This window comes from Aotus nancymaae, unplaced genomic scaffold, assembly GCF_030222135.1.
Source record: "Aotus nancymaae isolate 86718 unplaced genomic scaffold, 86718_ANA_hifiasm-v0.15.2.pri h1tg000002l, whole genome shotgun sequence".
In the NCBI taxonomy this organism is placed as follows: Eukaryota; Metazoa; Chordata; class Mammalia; order Primates; family Aotidae; genus Aotus; species Aotus nancymaae.
This window is the reverse complement of record NW_026988413.1, coordinates 6,831,874-6,847,185: the sequence shown is the minus strand read 5'-3', so window position 1 is coordinate 6,847,185 and position 15,312 is coordinate 6,831,874. Positions and strand designations below refer to the sequence as shown.

Genomic DNA, 15,312 nt, shown 5'->3' with positions numbered 1-15,312 from the left:
TAAGAGAGAGCAGTGTGCCCTGTACTTGATTCCGTCCCACTCTTACTTCTTGCTGTTTCTCTTGCCGTTGCAGTCCCTGTGAGCGTTGTCATCTGTGTGTCTCCAGTTCAGGCATTTGCCTTTAATTGTGTACTTTTTCATACGTGTTGTTCTTACATCCCTGACTTCATTTTAAGGTTCTTTATTTAGGGCAGGGATGGTATTTTAATTTCCTTCATCTGCTATATATTAGGAAACATCCCTGACACTGCCTGCATGGTAAAGTCACTAATAACTTTTGGAGTTACAGCTTTTGTCTGTCTTGATGCTCCTGTGTACTGAGGCTAGAACTTAGGAATTAAAAAATGCTTATCTTTTTATGAGCCTTGGAATTGGTACCTGTGGAATAGTCTTTTCACATTTTGCCCAGAACCACATCCAGGCTTGGGAGGCACCTCGGGCGTGGCCTCCCGCATGCTGAGCTGCCAGTGCCCTTCTCTTACAGCTCTGTCACCTCCAGACCAACAAATGCCTGGTGGCCCAGGGCCGCCCGAGTCAGAAGGGAGGCCTCGTGGTGCTGAAGGCCTGTGACTACACTGACCCAAACCAGGTGAGTGGCACCTCGGGACTCACAGCCAGTGCCTGCAAGGCGGCTTCCAGGGAAGGGAAGCTGCTGGCAGTCACTCCTGAGGACATCAGTGTCTACTGTTCTGGCTTCTCTGCACCCATTTATGCCTAGTGTTCTGTTATTGGAACGCTAAGCTTGCGGGAGTTTCCTGTACCCTACTGCTCAAAGTCATCACCAGGGTCTGATTTTTCACACAAAAAACTTGCACCTCCGGCATAAATGGGTTAAAAGGATGACAGTGGCCATAGATGCCATTTCAGTCAGCTGCTTTTGTCTCCTTTGTTTTTCCTACCTCTGCTCATTGTCATAGCAGCATTTTAATTGTTTACAGCATTATTTGTATTTTCTAATATTCTACAGAATTTCAGTTCATTTCATTCACATAATTTAACTTCAGTTTATGTATGTCTCCTAAATAATAAAACGGCCCTAAAAATCAGCAGATAACTTACTTCAATTTGGAACAGTAATTTCAAACTCATTTGTGTCTGATAAAATAGCATAACCTAACAGCAATCTGATCGCATAAATTGTAGTGGCTCAAGACTACAATGTTTCGTTTCTATTTTAGTGGGGGGTTGGTGTCACTCAGGAATGAAAAAAAAACAATTTGGGCTTTTTGGTAAATAATGTATACTGTGAAATTTCATCAAACGTCTACCAGGAGAGTTCATGCCCAGTCTCAGGTGATAACATGTGTTGAAAACGTGTTTAAAAGGGATTTCTGTGCCTTTTCTGGGTAGGAGAGGTGGTAGTTTTGTGGAAGGATTAAGATTGCCGTGACGTTTCAGTGGTGTAGGTCACAGTGAGATGACTGCTGAAATTTGTTCCAGAAAATAGAAGTTGGGTGATGGAGTTAGTTACGCTATTCTGAATGTACTGTGGTGTCGCTGCGTAGTTGTGCTAACACTGTAGCCAGGTCACATGTGGCTTCATAAGTCAGCTAAACTTAAGCTGTTCTGCCTCACACTAGTCACATTTCAAGGGCACAGTAGCTGCATGTGGCCAGCAGCTCCCTTACTGGACACACAGGCTATGAAACAATAGCAGCATGGCAGAAAATCCTCCTGCTGCTCCCTCTGACTCTGATCAAGGGTCTTCATATTAACACAGAACTGCACACACCCATATCGGGTCTCTAAGCTGAAGCAATGAGTACATACTTAGAACAGAAGAGAACAGGTTCCTTTTGAACTTAGTGATACCGCACGTTGGAGAGTAGGTTACTCACTGCACCTGCCCTGTCCCCCAGGTGTTCCTGAAGATAGCCTGTGGTTCAGCTTATGCACTTCCTGACTGCCCCACAGATGAGGAATCCATGAAAATGGCAGCCATGTGCCCTTCTGTCTCCAGAAGCCAGCCAGAAGCTTGCCACACAGTCCAGGAATTCAGAGAATTATATAATTGCTAAACTCTAAAATTGGAAAAGACTTAATTCAGGCAGTTAAATTCAAAGAACAAAATTCACCCACTGCTTAGGTGTCTTCCCAGAATAGCACCTCACCTCCTCCTGCCTAGCTCTCGAAGTGGAATGAACCAAGCTGAATCTGCTTCCCTGTAAGTCTAGTGCACTGGTCTGTTTCTGCTTTGAGACCTTACAGAATACAGCTGAGGAAGAATATGTAAAGTGTTGTTCCGTCTTGAAATTCAGTATCTAAATTTTTTTTTCTTCTCTAGATCTGGATTTATAATGAAGAGCATGAATTGGTTTTAAATAGTCTCCTTTGTCTAGACATGTCAGAGACTCGCTCATCAGACCCACCACGGCTCATGAAATGCCACGGGTCAGGAGGATCCCAGCAGTGGACCTTTGGGGTGAGGAGTGCCCGGTGACGTTGGGAGAATGTACAAAAGCCCACGAGGTTGAGTGAGGGAGATGAACTCATATTCTACCTTCGGGGGAGGTCTTCTCAGTTTGCAGTATGGTGGTTCCCCCCTTATCCGGGGGGAGGATGTTCCAAGACCCCCCAGAGGACACCTGAACCCACAGGTACCCTGTATATACTGGATTTCTTTCTACAGACATATACCTGTGATAAAATTTATCAGGCAGAGTAAGAGGTTCACAACAGTAACTCAACAAACCACATCAGTTGTAACAACATACTGTGGTTGTGCAGTGGCTCACGTCTGTAGTCCCAGCACTGAGGAAGCCCCCACAGCCTGTTCATTCTCTCTATAAAAACCAATCAATATAATGCAGATTATGTGGTCACAAATCATCTTACTGTACTGTACTGCAGGTAACTGGAACAGCAGAAAACTAATCTTTAGACTAGGGGGACTATTAATTAATCTGAATTCTTAAATGCTCCACGTCTCTTCTGGATTTCCACGTTTTGCCAGTAACTGGTGGTCTTTTTTTCAGAAAAATAATCGGCTATACCAGGTGTCGGTTGGACAGTGCCTGAGAGCGGTGGATCCCCGGGATCAGAAGGGCTCCGTTGCCATGGCGATCTGTGACGGCTCCTCCTCACAGCAGTGGCATTTGGAAGGTTAAGGTGGATGCTGTGGCAGGAACGGTGCTTCATCAGGCATTGCCTCCTGTGTGGAGATCGGGCTTGAGGAAGGCCTGGGTGGGTAGAGCAGAGCTGTCTTGGAGAGGAAGATGGGTGGTGAAGAAGTATGTTTTACCCAGACATTGAGGTCGTCTCTGAGCTGCTGTTAAGGAATTTGTTATAGAACTGGGCTTGTGCAGAAGGACAAAACCCAGGAAAACGGACGTTTCTATTCAGATTTATTCATGCCTCGTTTTAATCCCCTTTAATGATGCAGTGGTTTTTACCTGATCAGGAACTTGTCATGATTTCCTTTCCTGGAAGACTTCATAGGAGATAGATAGATAGTGCTTTTTCTAAAAAAAAAAAAAAAAAACACTTTATTATTTGTATAGTATGTTCTAAGTAGATCATTTAAAAAAACTGAATCTACATTATGTTTAACTTCAGAAGGCATCATCATTTATAAGACAGTATTAAGAGGCAGTTAACTATTATAAATTATTTTGATGAATTATGACACTATCTACATTTAAAATAAAGAATCTTTTTGATGATTATTTAACTAGGATATTTTGTCTTGTACTGGGGCCTCTGGTCTGAGGTGGGATAGATGCTCTTGGATTCAGCTGATGACCCAGCAGGCTCGGTAGCAGTCTTCCGCCTCTCAAGATGCAGCCCCATGTCCCAGCTTGAGCTGTGTGACCTTAGATACTGGACATCAGAGTTGCCTGTGCAGCACCCAGGGAGAGCTGTTCAACAGGCAGTTGGACACAGAGGTCAGACTCTTGGAAGATTTATCTCAATTAGAGACAATACATTTGGGAATCCTCTGCATATACTAAAAAAAATTCTGAAATACAAGATGAATTTTCCTCCCAGTCTCATCTTGCAGGGTATGCACACAGGTATTTTACCTTGAACCACAAAACAGTTTCAGCACCACATCCTATGTTATCTGTGATTTGACCTCAAAGGCCAGATGGTAAATACAGAAAACAAGAGCAGCAAGGTGGCAGATTGAAATCCAACAGTGTGTCAATCATCCTATTGAGTGTAATGGAGGTAAATGCTACAGTTAAAAGGCAAGATTAAAACGCAAGATCCAACTATATGCTGCCTAGAAGAAACTCACTTGAAATATGAATACATTAAAAATAGAAGGATGGGAACATACGTGAAAGACATCTGCATAGATAGATATGTTAATATTGGACAGTAGATTCAAGCACAAATATTATTATTACAGATGATGATACAGAGGGTCATTTCGTGTATAAAAGGCTCAACTCACTCACCAAGAAGAAATAATCCCAGTTTATCCATTTTCGTGGCCCTTATTTTGAAGTTCTGTTAAAACTGCAAGAAGTATACCCACCCACAATTATAGTAAGAGATTTCAACACACCTCTCAGTAATTGATGATAGAACAAGTAGACAGAAAAAGAAGAGTATCATGTAGAAACCCTGAACAATATTATCAACCAGCCAACCATCTTGGCCTGATTAATTGACACTACCCAACAACAGAATACACATTGTTTTCAAATACACTTGAACATTTACCAAGATAGACCATATTCTGGGATATTGAGCAAGGCGTGATATAGGCATAAAAATTCAAGTCATACAAAGTATAATAGAAATCAATAAAAAGAAAATCTCCAAATAGTATAAAAACTAGCACACTTCCCAGTACCTTAGGGTAAAAGAAGAAAAGTCTATTCTGAACTGACCAAAAATGAAAATACAGCATATCAGTGTGTGGCATGCAGCTAAAGCAGTACTTGGAAGTTTGGTAGCATTAAGCACCTGTATTACAAAAGGATACATGTCTCAATGACTTTAGCTTCCATCTTAACAGAAAAAGAGCAAGTTAGAGAAGCAGAAATGAGGGACAACAATAGAGAAAATAAAACTAAAAGCTTATTTGAGAAGGTAAGTAAAACTGATAAACCTCTAGCCAAAAAAAAAAAAACCCTCAAATGACTGAGTCAGGAATGGGTTGCACGTGAACCAGTCTGCAGATGGAAAAAGGCTGTTGCCAGCAGGAGCTCTGGCTCACTCCGATTCACTGCCAGTGCAAGGAGGAGTTCAGGCTCACTCCAATTCACTGCCAGTGCAAGGAGGAGTTCAGGCTCACTCCGATTCACTGCCGGTGCGAGCAGGAGCTCCGGCTCACTCCGATTCACTGCCGGTGGGAGCAGGAGCTCCGGCTCACTCCGATTCACTGCCGGTGCGAGCAGGAGCTCCGGCTCACTCCGATTCACTGCCGGTGGGAGCAGGAGCTCCGGCTCACTCCGATTCACTGCCGGTGGGAGCAGGAGCTCCGGCTCTCTCCGATTCACTGCCGGTGCGAGCAGGAGCTCCGGCTCACTCCGATTCACTGCCGGTGGGAGCAGGAGCTCCGGCTCACTCCGATTCACTGCCGGTGGGAGCAGGAGCTCCGGCTCACTCCGATTCACTGCCGGTGGGAGCAGGAGCTCTGGCTCTCTGATTCACTGCCGGTGGGAGCAGGAGCTCCGGCTCTCCGATTCACTGCCGGTGCGAGCAGGAGCTCCGGCTCTCTCCGATTCACTGCCGGTGCGAGCAGGAGCTCCAGCTCACTCCGATTCACTGCCGGTGGGAGCAGGAGCTCCGGCTCTCTCCGATTCACTGCCGGTGCGAGCAGGAGCTCCGGCTCTCTCCGATTCACTGCCGGTGGGAGCAGGAGCTCCGGCTCACTCCGATTCACTGCCGGTGGGAGCAGGAGCTCCGGCTCTCTCCGATTCACTGCCGGTGGGAGCAGGAGCTCCGGCTCTCTCCGATTTACTGCCGGTGCGAGCAGGAGCTCTGGCTCTCTCCGATTCACTGCCGGCTCTCTCCAACTCACTGCCAGTGCGAGCAGGAGCTCCGGCTCACTCCGATTCACTGCTGGTGGGAGCAGGAGCTCTGGCTCACTGCAATTCACTGCTGGTGGGAGTGCAAAGTGGGACAGCCACTTGAGCAAGTTTCTTACAGAACTAAACATACTCTGACGAAATGATCCAGCAGTTGTGCTCCTTGGTATTTACCCAAAGGAGCTGGAAACCACACAAAACCTGCACCTGGATTTTATAGCAGCTTTATTCACGATTGCCAAAACCTGGAAACAAGCTAGATGTCCTTAGTACATGAATGGATGACTATGGTACATTCAGACAATGGAACATTCGGTGCTAAGAAGAATTAAGTGGTAAGCCTTGAAAAGTTATGGAGGAATCTTAAGAGTATATTAGTGAAATAAGCCAATCATCTGAAAAAGCTACATACTGTATAATAATTCCAATTGTATGACCTTCTGGAAAAGGCAAAAACATAAAGACAAAAAGACCACTGCTTCCTAGGGATTATGGGGAGTAGGATGGTTAATTTTATGTCAACTTGACTAAGTTAAAGGATGCTCAGGTAGCTGGTAAGACATTATTTCTGCTAGGATGGTTAATTTTATGTCAACTTGACTAAAAGTTAAAGGATGCTCAGGTAGCTGGTAAGACATTATTTCTGCAAGTGTCTCAGGGTGTTTCCAGAAGAGATTAGCGTTTGAATCAATCAGCAGACTCCTCAATAAAGAAGATCTGCGCTCACAATTGCAGGTGGGCACCACTCAATCCATTGGGAGCCTAAATAGAACAAAAAGGTGAAGGAAGGGTGACTTGCTCTCTCCTTGGAGCTAGATGTCAGCATTCTGGCTCTCGGGCCTTTGGACTCAGACCAGGGCCTACATCATTGGCTCTCTGGCTCTCAAAAGCCTTCGGCCTGGGGCTGGAACACCACCACTGCCTTTCCTGGGCTTCCAGCTTGCAGGCAACAAATCATATAGAGTGTCTCAGTCCCTCATGATAAATCTCTGTATGTCTATACATCCTATTGGTTCTGTTTTTCTAGAAAACCCAGCTAATACAGGGAGGGAGGAGGGGTGAGCAAGCAGAGAGCAGAGGATTTTTATATCCTACATGAATATAGAAGAAAAATTTCCTTGCAAAAATTAGCAAATCAAATCCAACAACATATAAAAAGGATGCTACATTATGAGCAAATTGGTTTTAGTCTAGGAATGGAAAGATGGTTTAACATCATAAGAGATTTGATCAATATAATTTACAACGTTGTTAGCAATACAGGAGGAAAGGCATATGTGACCCTGCAGTAAAAACATGTAGAAAAAATTTTGACAGAATTCAACACCCACTTTTATGATAAAAACCTAGCAAACTAGGAATGGAAAGAAAATTCCTCAGCCTCACAAAGCGCATCTGTGGAGACACTAGAGCTAGCCTCATGTAATGAGAACGATGACTGGGAACAAGGCAAGGACACCTGTTCTTAACCTCTCCCAGCCGGCGCAATACAGCAAGAAAAGGAAATGAAAGGCGTGTACATTAGGAAGGAAGATGTGAAAGTGTATTTGCAGACTACAGTCAAGTATGCAGAAAATCATAGGGCGTCTTCAAAAATACTACTAGACATAGGAATTTATCAGGACCACAAAAAAAATCAATATAAAAATGAATTGTTTTTCTTATTGGCAACAAACAGCTCAAAACTGAAGTTCATGGTATTGTGACTGCAGTTTACAACACCATCCAAAATACAAGAACTCAGGTACATATAACAAAATATGTGTAAGATTTGTATGATAAAAAGTACAAAACATTGCTGAGAAAAATCAAGATTAGATAAATTGAGAACTATACTACATTCATGATTGGAAGACTCAGTGTCATTAAAATATGTTAATTTTCCACAATTTGATCTATGGTTTTAATGCTACTTTTTTTTTTTTCCAAACTGATCACCTGAGGTCAGGAGTTCAAGACCAGCCTGGCCAACATGGTGAAACCCGCTACTTTTAATCAAACTCCCAGTATGCTTTCTGTGGAAACTGATAATTTTAAATTTATGTGGAAGTGCATAGGACTAAGAAGAGGGGCCAAAATAATTTGAAAGGAATAAAATCGGAGGATTGACGCTAATTCAAGACTTACTGTGCTACTGACTTACGGATAAAGAATTGATTGGTGGAAGAGAAATAGACCCAAACATCTATGGCCAATTGATTTGCAGCAAAGGAGCCAATATAATTCAGTGAGGAACGGAAAATTACTAGAACATATGGTGCTGCAAGAATCTGATATCCCAGTGGACAAAAATTAACTGTGACACCCCTGCCACCACCTTATACCATAAACATTAAGATCTTAACATAAAAACTAGAATTATAAAGCTTTCAGAAGAAAATGTAGGAGAACAGCTTCATGACTTTAGGGTAGGCACAGATTCCTTAAGAACCCATTAACGACCCAGCCATTGGCCAGAAGGAAACATTTTAAACAAAAAATAGCATGGTGGCTCATGTGTCTACAATCTCAGCACTTTCTGGGACGCCAAGGCGGGAGGACTGCTTGAAGCCAGAAGTTTCTAGACTAGCCTGGTCAACATAGTGAGAACCCGTCTCTATTTAAAAAAGAAAAAGGCCAGGCGCAGATGGCTCATGCCTGTAATCCCAACACTTCTTTAGGAGGCCGATGTGGATTGCTTGAGCTCAGGAGTTAAGAGACCAGCCTGGGCAACATAGTGAGACCCTGTCTTTAATAAAACAGTTTTTAAAAAAAGAACTAGCCATAAAATATTAAGAAATTGAACTTCAGAATTAAGCTTCTGCTTATCAAGACACCATTGAGAAAATGAAAAAACTAGCCACAGAGTTGTAATCAAGGGTATGTGTTTAAAATTCAATACTAAAAAGACAACCCAATTTTTAAAATGGACAAAATATTTGAATACTTCACCAAAGAAGTATAAATAGCTCAGTATATGAAAAGGTGTTCATTATCATGGTCATCAGAGAAATGCAAATTAAACAACATTCAGATACCACTTTCCATCCATTAAAATGGCTGAAGTAAAGACTGACATGGGGGCTTCTCAGGAAATGGCAGAAAAGGCTGCAGCACAGCTTTCAGATTCTGCCCAGTCAACGTAACGTTAGAGCAACTAGATAGACAAACCCAAAACCCCTGGACGGTGTCTTCAGAGTAGCTAGGTGACAAGGTAGTTGCATATTCTCTAAAATAAAGTTGGTAGGAAGAGCTGGAAGCCCCGAGACCTGTGGGGTGGTGGAAAGCCGGGCAAGCTCCAGGGCAGATGGCGCGTGGAGGAGGGGAGGCGGCGGAAAGGCAGCGATGGCCACAGGAACCTAAGGAGTCAGAGCAGCGGACACTGTGGTGGCGTCTCCCTCTCCACATGGGTGGCGCAGGGGTCCCTGGGGAGGGAGGACTTAGGGATGAAGCCTTCTAGTTCCTTTGAACTCACGAAATGTTGCCAGGGCATAGAGTCGAAATTGAGCAAGACAGGGATAATAGAGAAATAGTAACAAATGAATATTATTAATAATAGAGAAAAAGGAAAGACACAGCTTGGAGAAGTAGAGGAGGGAAGCGAAGCCAGGCAATGGCAGAAGGAGGTGACCAGATCTTTAACACCGCAGGAAAACAGAAGAGGGAGGGAGGCCAGCAAAGCTGGGAAAGATGTCTGAGCCACGCTCCTCCAAGTCCAGAAACTCAGTTCCCACCCAGTGAGCAACAGAAGCAGATCAAGGCCAAATCCCACAGGAAGTAGAAGAAAAAAAGAGCTAAATGATAACTGTATAATTAAAGAACTCCAGAGGGACGTGCTCACAGAACCAACCCAACTGTAACGTCCTGATTCAAAACCAAGCTTAAGGCATTAAACGGAGGGCGCCATGAGAGCACTGTACACAACAGACTGGAACACTCAATGTGGGGGCAGAACTCCAAGTGTGAGAAATGAAGAAGCGACGAGGAGGAACACGAGGGCAAAGATATGATAAATGAGGCCTTTAAAGAAGCAGAATTTGACAAGAAGGAAACATTTTAAACAAAAAACAGAAGTTCTGCTCTGGCCAAGGAGGAGTAACAGGATCTGGACTTGTCCTCCTGGAGTAAAAAACTAGAAGCAGAAAAACATGTGCGGCAACTCTTCAGCCAGTGGCTCCCAGGGACTGGCGGGACCGTAACCCCTGAGCCCAAGACTGTCCCCACCCAGAGACAGCTTCCTGACTCGGGCACAGGGAAAGGAACTTAAAAAGGGGCCTTTGTCCTGCAGGTCGAGATGGATGTCAGAGTCCAGGGAGGCTAAGGTGGCTCGAATCTGCATTGGAGGATGAAGGAGAGATCAGGGGCCCCTGGAGTCCGGCTGTATTTCAGTCTGTCCATATGGAAACTTACTCATGAGGCTGGGCCGGGAACAATTACTGGGAGCCTATAAAAACAGCTCCCAAAGATGAGGCGGGGCTGGAAATCACTGAAGCTGCCCCCAGTGAAGTGAAAGTGGCCACTGAGTGCTCAGGGCACCAGGGTGCTCCCCAAAGGGCCATGCCTTAGGAGTGGAGCTGACTTGGCCAAGAGTAAAGGTGCTATCAGACTCACCTGAAAAGTTCTTCAAAGGAAGAAACCAGCCAGGCACAGTGGCTCACGCCTGGAATCCCCACACTTTGGGAGGCTGAGGCGGGCAGATCACCTGAGGTCAGGAGTTCGAGACCAGCCTGACCAACATGATGAAACCCCCGTCTCTACTAAAAATAGAAAAATTAGCCAGCTGCGGTGGAAGGCACCTGTAATCCAGGCTACTTGGGAGGCTGAGGTGTGAGAAGTGCTTGAACTCGGGAGGTGGAGGTTGCAGTGAGCTGAGATTGGGCCACTGCACTCCAGCCTGGGTGACAGAGTGAGACTCTGTCTAAAAAAAATAACCATCACCAGGAGAAAAAGATGATTTAAACAGGCCTAGAGAGTTTGATCGGTAGCAGGAGCGGGAGCAGATCCCGGAGAGCCCTGAGCAGCCCCACCACCACTGTGGCCTCATTGCCATCACAGCCCAGGCACCGTCACCGCCCCTGCAGCCCCCACCCCGGGGCTGCCCACACCCAGCCTGGTACTGGGGGGGAGTGGCCCCAGCGGCCTCACCTTGGCACCTGCCGGCAGAGACAAGAAGGTCATCCCAGTGAAGGTTTTGGGAACAGTAAAACGGTTCAGGGTAAGGAATGGATATGGTTGATATGGTTTCATCAGCAGGAATGACACCAAGGAGGATGTCTGCTCACCTGACTGCAATGAAGAAGGAGACGCCCAGGAAGGACCCCGCAGCGCAGGAGCTGGGAGATTGAAGGAGAAACGGGTACAGGGGCAGCAAGGGTTCCGGGGCCCAGTGGGGCCCAGGTCAGGGCAGTAAACACATGGCCGCAGTAACCATCCCAGACGTGGGGTCTTCCCGAGAATCACCTGAAATCACCAGACTCCTCAGAGTGGGGAAGAGGAGGAGGGATCACACAGTGCCCCGTAGGCCAGGCCCCACCCCGCTGGCCCCACCACAGGTGCAGGCTCTCCTTTCCTCCATGGGAGGCCGCAGGTCTCCAGCCTCGGGGCAGGGAGCAATGATGCAGGGTTGCCAGATGCAGGGGTGCCAGACGCAGGGGTGAGAGATGCAGATGTGATGGATGCAGGGGTGACAGACATGGGTGACAGACGCAGATGTGACGGATGCAGGGGTGACAGACGACGGATGCAGGGGTGACACAGGTGACAGGTGCAGATGTGACGGATGCAGGGGTGACAGATGCAGATGTGACAGATGCAGGGGTGACGGAGATGTGACAGATGCAGATGTGATGGATGCAGGGGTGACAGACGCAGATGTGACAGATGCAGGGGTGACGGAGATGTGACAGATGCAGATGTGATGGATGCAGGGATGACGGAGATGTGACAGGCAGAGGTGATGGATGCAGGGGTGGAGATGTGACAGATGCAGATGTGATGGATGCAGGGGTGACAGACGCAAATGTGACAGATGCAGGGGTGACAGACGCAGATGTGACAGATGCAGATGTGATGGATGCAGGGATGACGAAGATGTGACAGGCAGAGGTGATGGATGCAGGGGTGACAGACGCAGATGTGACAGATGCAGATGTGATGGATGCAGGGGTGACGGAGATGTGACAGAGGCAGAGGTGACAGATGCAGGGGTGACAGACACCAGGGCGACAAGTAGAGGGGTAACAACCGGAGCGCAGGGAACGGGGAGACCAGCAGGGCAGTGAGTACTGGGGATGCTGACCACAATTCCTCACCGAAGACAGCCTAGAGAGGACAGCAATTAGAGGATAAAGAAAATCCACGAGATGAGACCCAAGGTTAGCAGCCACCTCAGCGTTGGGACCCTGATTCGGTCGCCCAGACAACCCTAAACCACAAGATGGAGGCGGCCAATCTGCCAACTGAGAATTCTTTGCTCTGAGGCTGAGCAGGGCAGGGCTGAGCCAATGCCGGCTGCCATCTCTACCATCACCCAGTTCAGTCATTCAGCAAGAAGAACTAGGAAATTCCAGCCATACGAAATGAATGAAAAGTTGGGACTGAAGACCTTAAGTGCTTGCTTTCTGTCCACTGACCAGGTAACCAGAACTACCTGCATTATCTGTGTGGCATGGAGTTTTTAGTATTTTTACCTAAAGACATCTCTTTTTGGTAATAACAAAGTGTTTTTTGAAAATGCCTGGTTTTAGCCGGGCGCAGTGGCTCACGCATGTAATCCCAGAACTTTGGGAGGCTGAGGTGGGCAGATCACCTGAGGTTGGGAGTTCGAGACCAGCCTGACCAACATGGTGAAACCCCGTCTCTACTTAAAATACAAAATTAGCGGGGCATGGTGGCGCCTGTAATCCCAGCTACTTGGGAGGCTGAGGCAGGAGAACCGCTTGAACCTGGGAGGAAGAGGTCGCAGTGAGCCGACATTGCACCGACATTGCACCACTGCACTCCAGCCTGGGCAACAAGAGGGAAACTGTCCACTTTGACTCGTTTCTGACACACAGCACTAATCCTCTGGAGTTGCTTGGATGATAGAACGATCTTTGTTCCAATAGGCTACTTTTGGTGGTCTCCTGGATTGGGGCTGGGTGCCAGAAAGACCAAGCCATTCTTAGAAGCTTGAAACTTTTAGTCCCATGCTCCACCTCCATGCTCCAGGAAGCGGATAAGGGCTGGTCATTGAGTCGATAACTGATCATGCCTATGGGACGAAGCTTCCATAAAAACGAGCTTCCAGGTTGCTAAACACATGAAGATGTGCTGGGAGGACGGCAGTCCTAGAGAAGTTACGGAAGCTCCTTACCTTCTCCCACACACTTTGCCCTATAGCTGTTCATCTGTACATTTAACATAATAAAATGGTAAACATAAAAATAAATGCCTGGTTTTTCTCAATATGCCTTTAAAGGTTTTAAAGTTGTTTTGTATCTGGTCAAGTTGAGAGTTTTAAGAACTTCATTTTTAATTTGTAGTAAAACTTAACAACTTGATTTTTTCAAAGAAGTCACAAACTGCAAGCGCCTGTTAATAAAGGTCTTTTTTTTGAGACCGAGTCTCACTCTGTTGCCAGGCGCCAGGCTGGAGTGCAATGGCGTGATCTCGGCTCACTGCAACCTCCACTTCCCAGGTTCAAGCAATTCTCCTGCCTCAGCCTCCCGAGTAGCTGGGACCACAGGTGCGTACCACCACGCCCAGCTAATTTTTGTATTTTTTTTTAGTAGAGACGGGGTTTCACCATGTTGGTCAGGCTGGTCTCGATCTCTTGACCTCGTGATCCACCCACCTCGGCCTCCCAAAATGCTGGGATTACAGGAGCCACCGCTGCCAGCCTAATAAAGGTCTTAAATAAAAATAAACAGGCCTAGAAATGAAAGGATGGAATTAGCACACACTGGTGTTGAAATCAGCTTTGACAAATATGCTCAATGTGCTAAAAAAAAAAAAAATCATAGGGAAACTTGAAGATAATGAGAATTGAAACTGTCAAATCATAACTGGTCAAGGTCACCAAAAGTAAGGAAACTCAATTACCTGTGTCCCAGAAGAGACGAAGGAGACGTGATGACCAAACGTCACGTGGTGCCTGGGACACATCCTGGAATAGAAAAAGGACACGACTGGAAACCCGGTGAACCGAGGCAGCCTGCAGGTTAGTCGGCAACACCCCAATGCTGCTTTCTTAGTTTTGACAGATGCGCCACAGTTAACATCGGGGAACCCGGTGAGGGGTGTATGGGAACGCTCTATCATTTCTGCCAGTTTCCTAACAGTAATCCCAAAGTGCTCCCAAATACTGTATTATTAATATGATGATAAAGGAATTCACTTTAGATATTGAAGATGCTCCCCCTAAAATTGATGAGAAAGAATTGTAAACTCCTTAAGCATCTTTCAGTCTTTCTTTCTGTCCTCCTTCCCCGTTTTTTCTTTATAACTATGGCCATTTTAATTAAAAAAACAGTATTTTTTATACATTATGTTAACTTACGCTGTCAAGAGTTTCTAAAATCTTTTCTTCCTGAGTCAGGGTCCCGCTGGGAAATGAGAAGGGGTGTCTCTGGCATCTTGAAGAGATGACAGTGAAGGGACTGTGACCGTGTTACCAGCCTCAGGGGCGCTGCCACCTCTGAGCCTGACGGGTGAGAAGCAGCGTCGGGAGCCCTAGACATGGGAGGCCACTCCACAACCAGACAGTGCGAGCAGAAATACCTGGGTCCCCTGTCCTGCCTCCCAGCCTCCCCTACAGCTCCCACTGGCTGAACTGAAGCAGGAGCCAGGACCCAGCAGAGCAGGAGGGATTGCAGGGAGGGAGGTGGCCACCTAGCACGCAGCATTCTGCCCGCCCTCCCTCCCTTCTGGGCTGGAGAAATAGCTGGAAGCTAAAGTTCCCACCTTCAGGTGAAAGGAAAGTTTCAAAATGAAGAGTGAGAAATGGTAATAGACTCACTGCCAAGAAAACACAGATGGGGCTGCTCACTCCCACGGCAGGCAAGAGGGCTGGAGAACGTCCTGGAGCAGGCCAGGGGCCTCAGGGTGGACCAGGTCCGGCAGAACACACAGCAATTTGGAAGCACCAAGGCATGAGCGTGCATTTAAAGGTCAGGGAATAGCAGGTCTTTCTGTTCTGAAAGCGAAGGGCCTTCCTGGCTGGGGCTGCTGGGATGGAGCCCTGAGCCGGGCAGAGCATGAGGATGGTGTGGGGCTCTGGTGTGGGTGCCTGGGGATGTGCAGGGTTGGTGGGTAGCACTGCCATTCCCACAGTGAGGAGATATTGATGCCATCATTCTGGAGAAGATAA

General features: G+C 46.6%; 1 protein-coding gene across 1 annotated transcript in view; it reads left to right on the top strand.

Moving 5' to 3' along the window:
- GALNT11 (polypeptide N-acetylgalactosaminyltransferase 11) overlaps positions 1 to 3,665 on the top strand; it is a 74,431-nt gene extending 70,766 nt beyond the window's left edge. The window contains exons 10-12 of the mRNA XM_021665232.2: positions 485 to 589; positions 2,285 to 2,422; positions 2,976 to 3,665. Coding sequence (XP_021520907.1) covers positions 485 to 589; positions 2,285 to 2,422; positions 2,976 to 3,107 — 375 coding nt within the window. The 3' untranslated portion in view covers positions 3,108 to 3,665. The remainder of the gene's footprint in view (positions 1 to 484; positions 590 to 2,284; positions 2,423 to 2,975) is intronic.
- Positions 3,666 to 15,312: the final 11,647 nt, after the last annotated feature.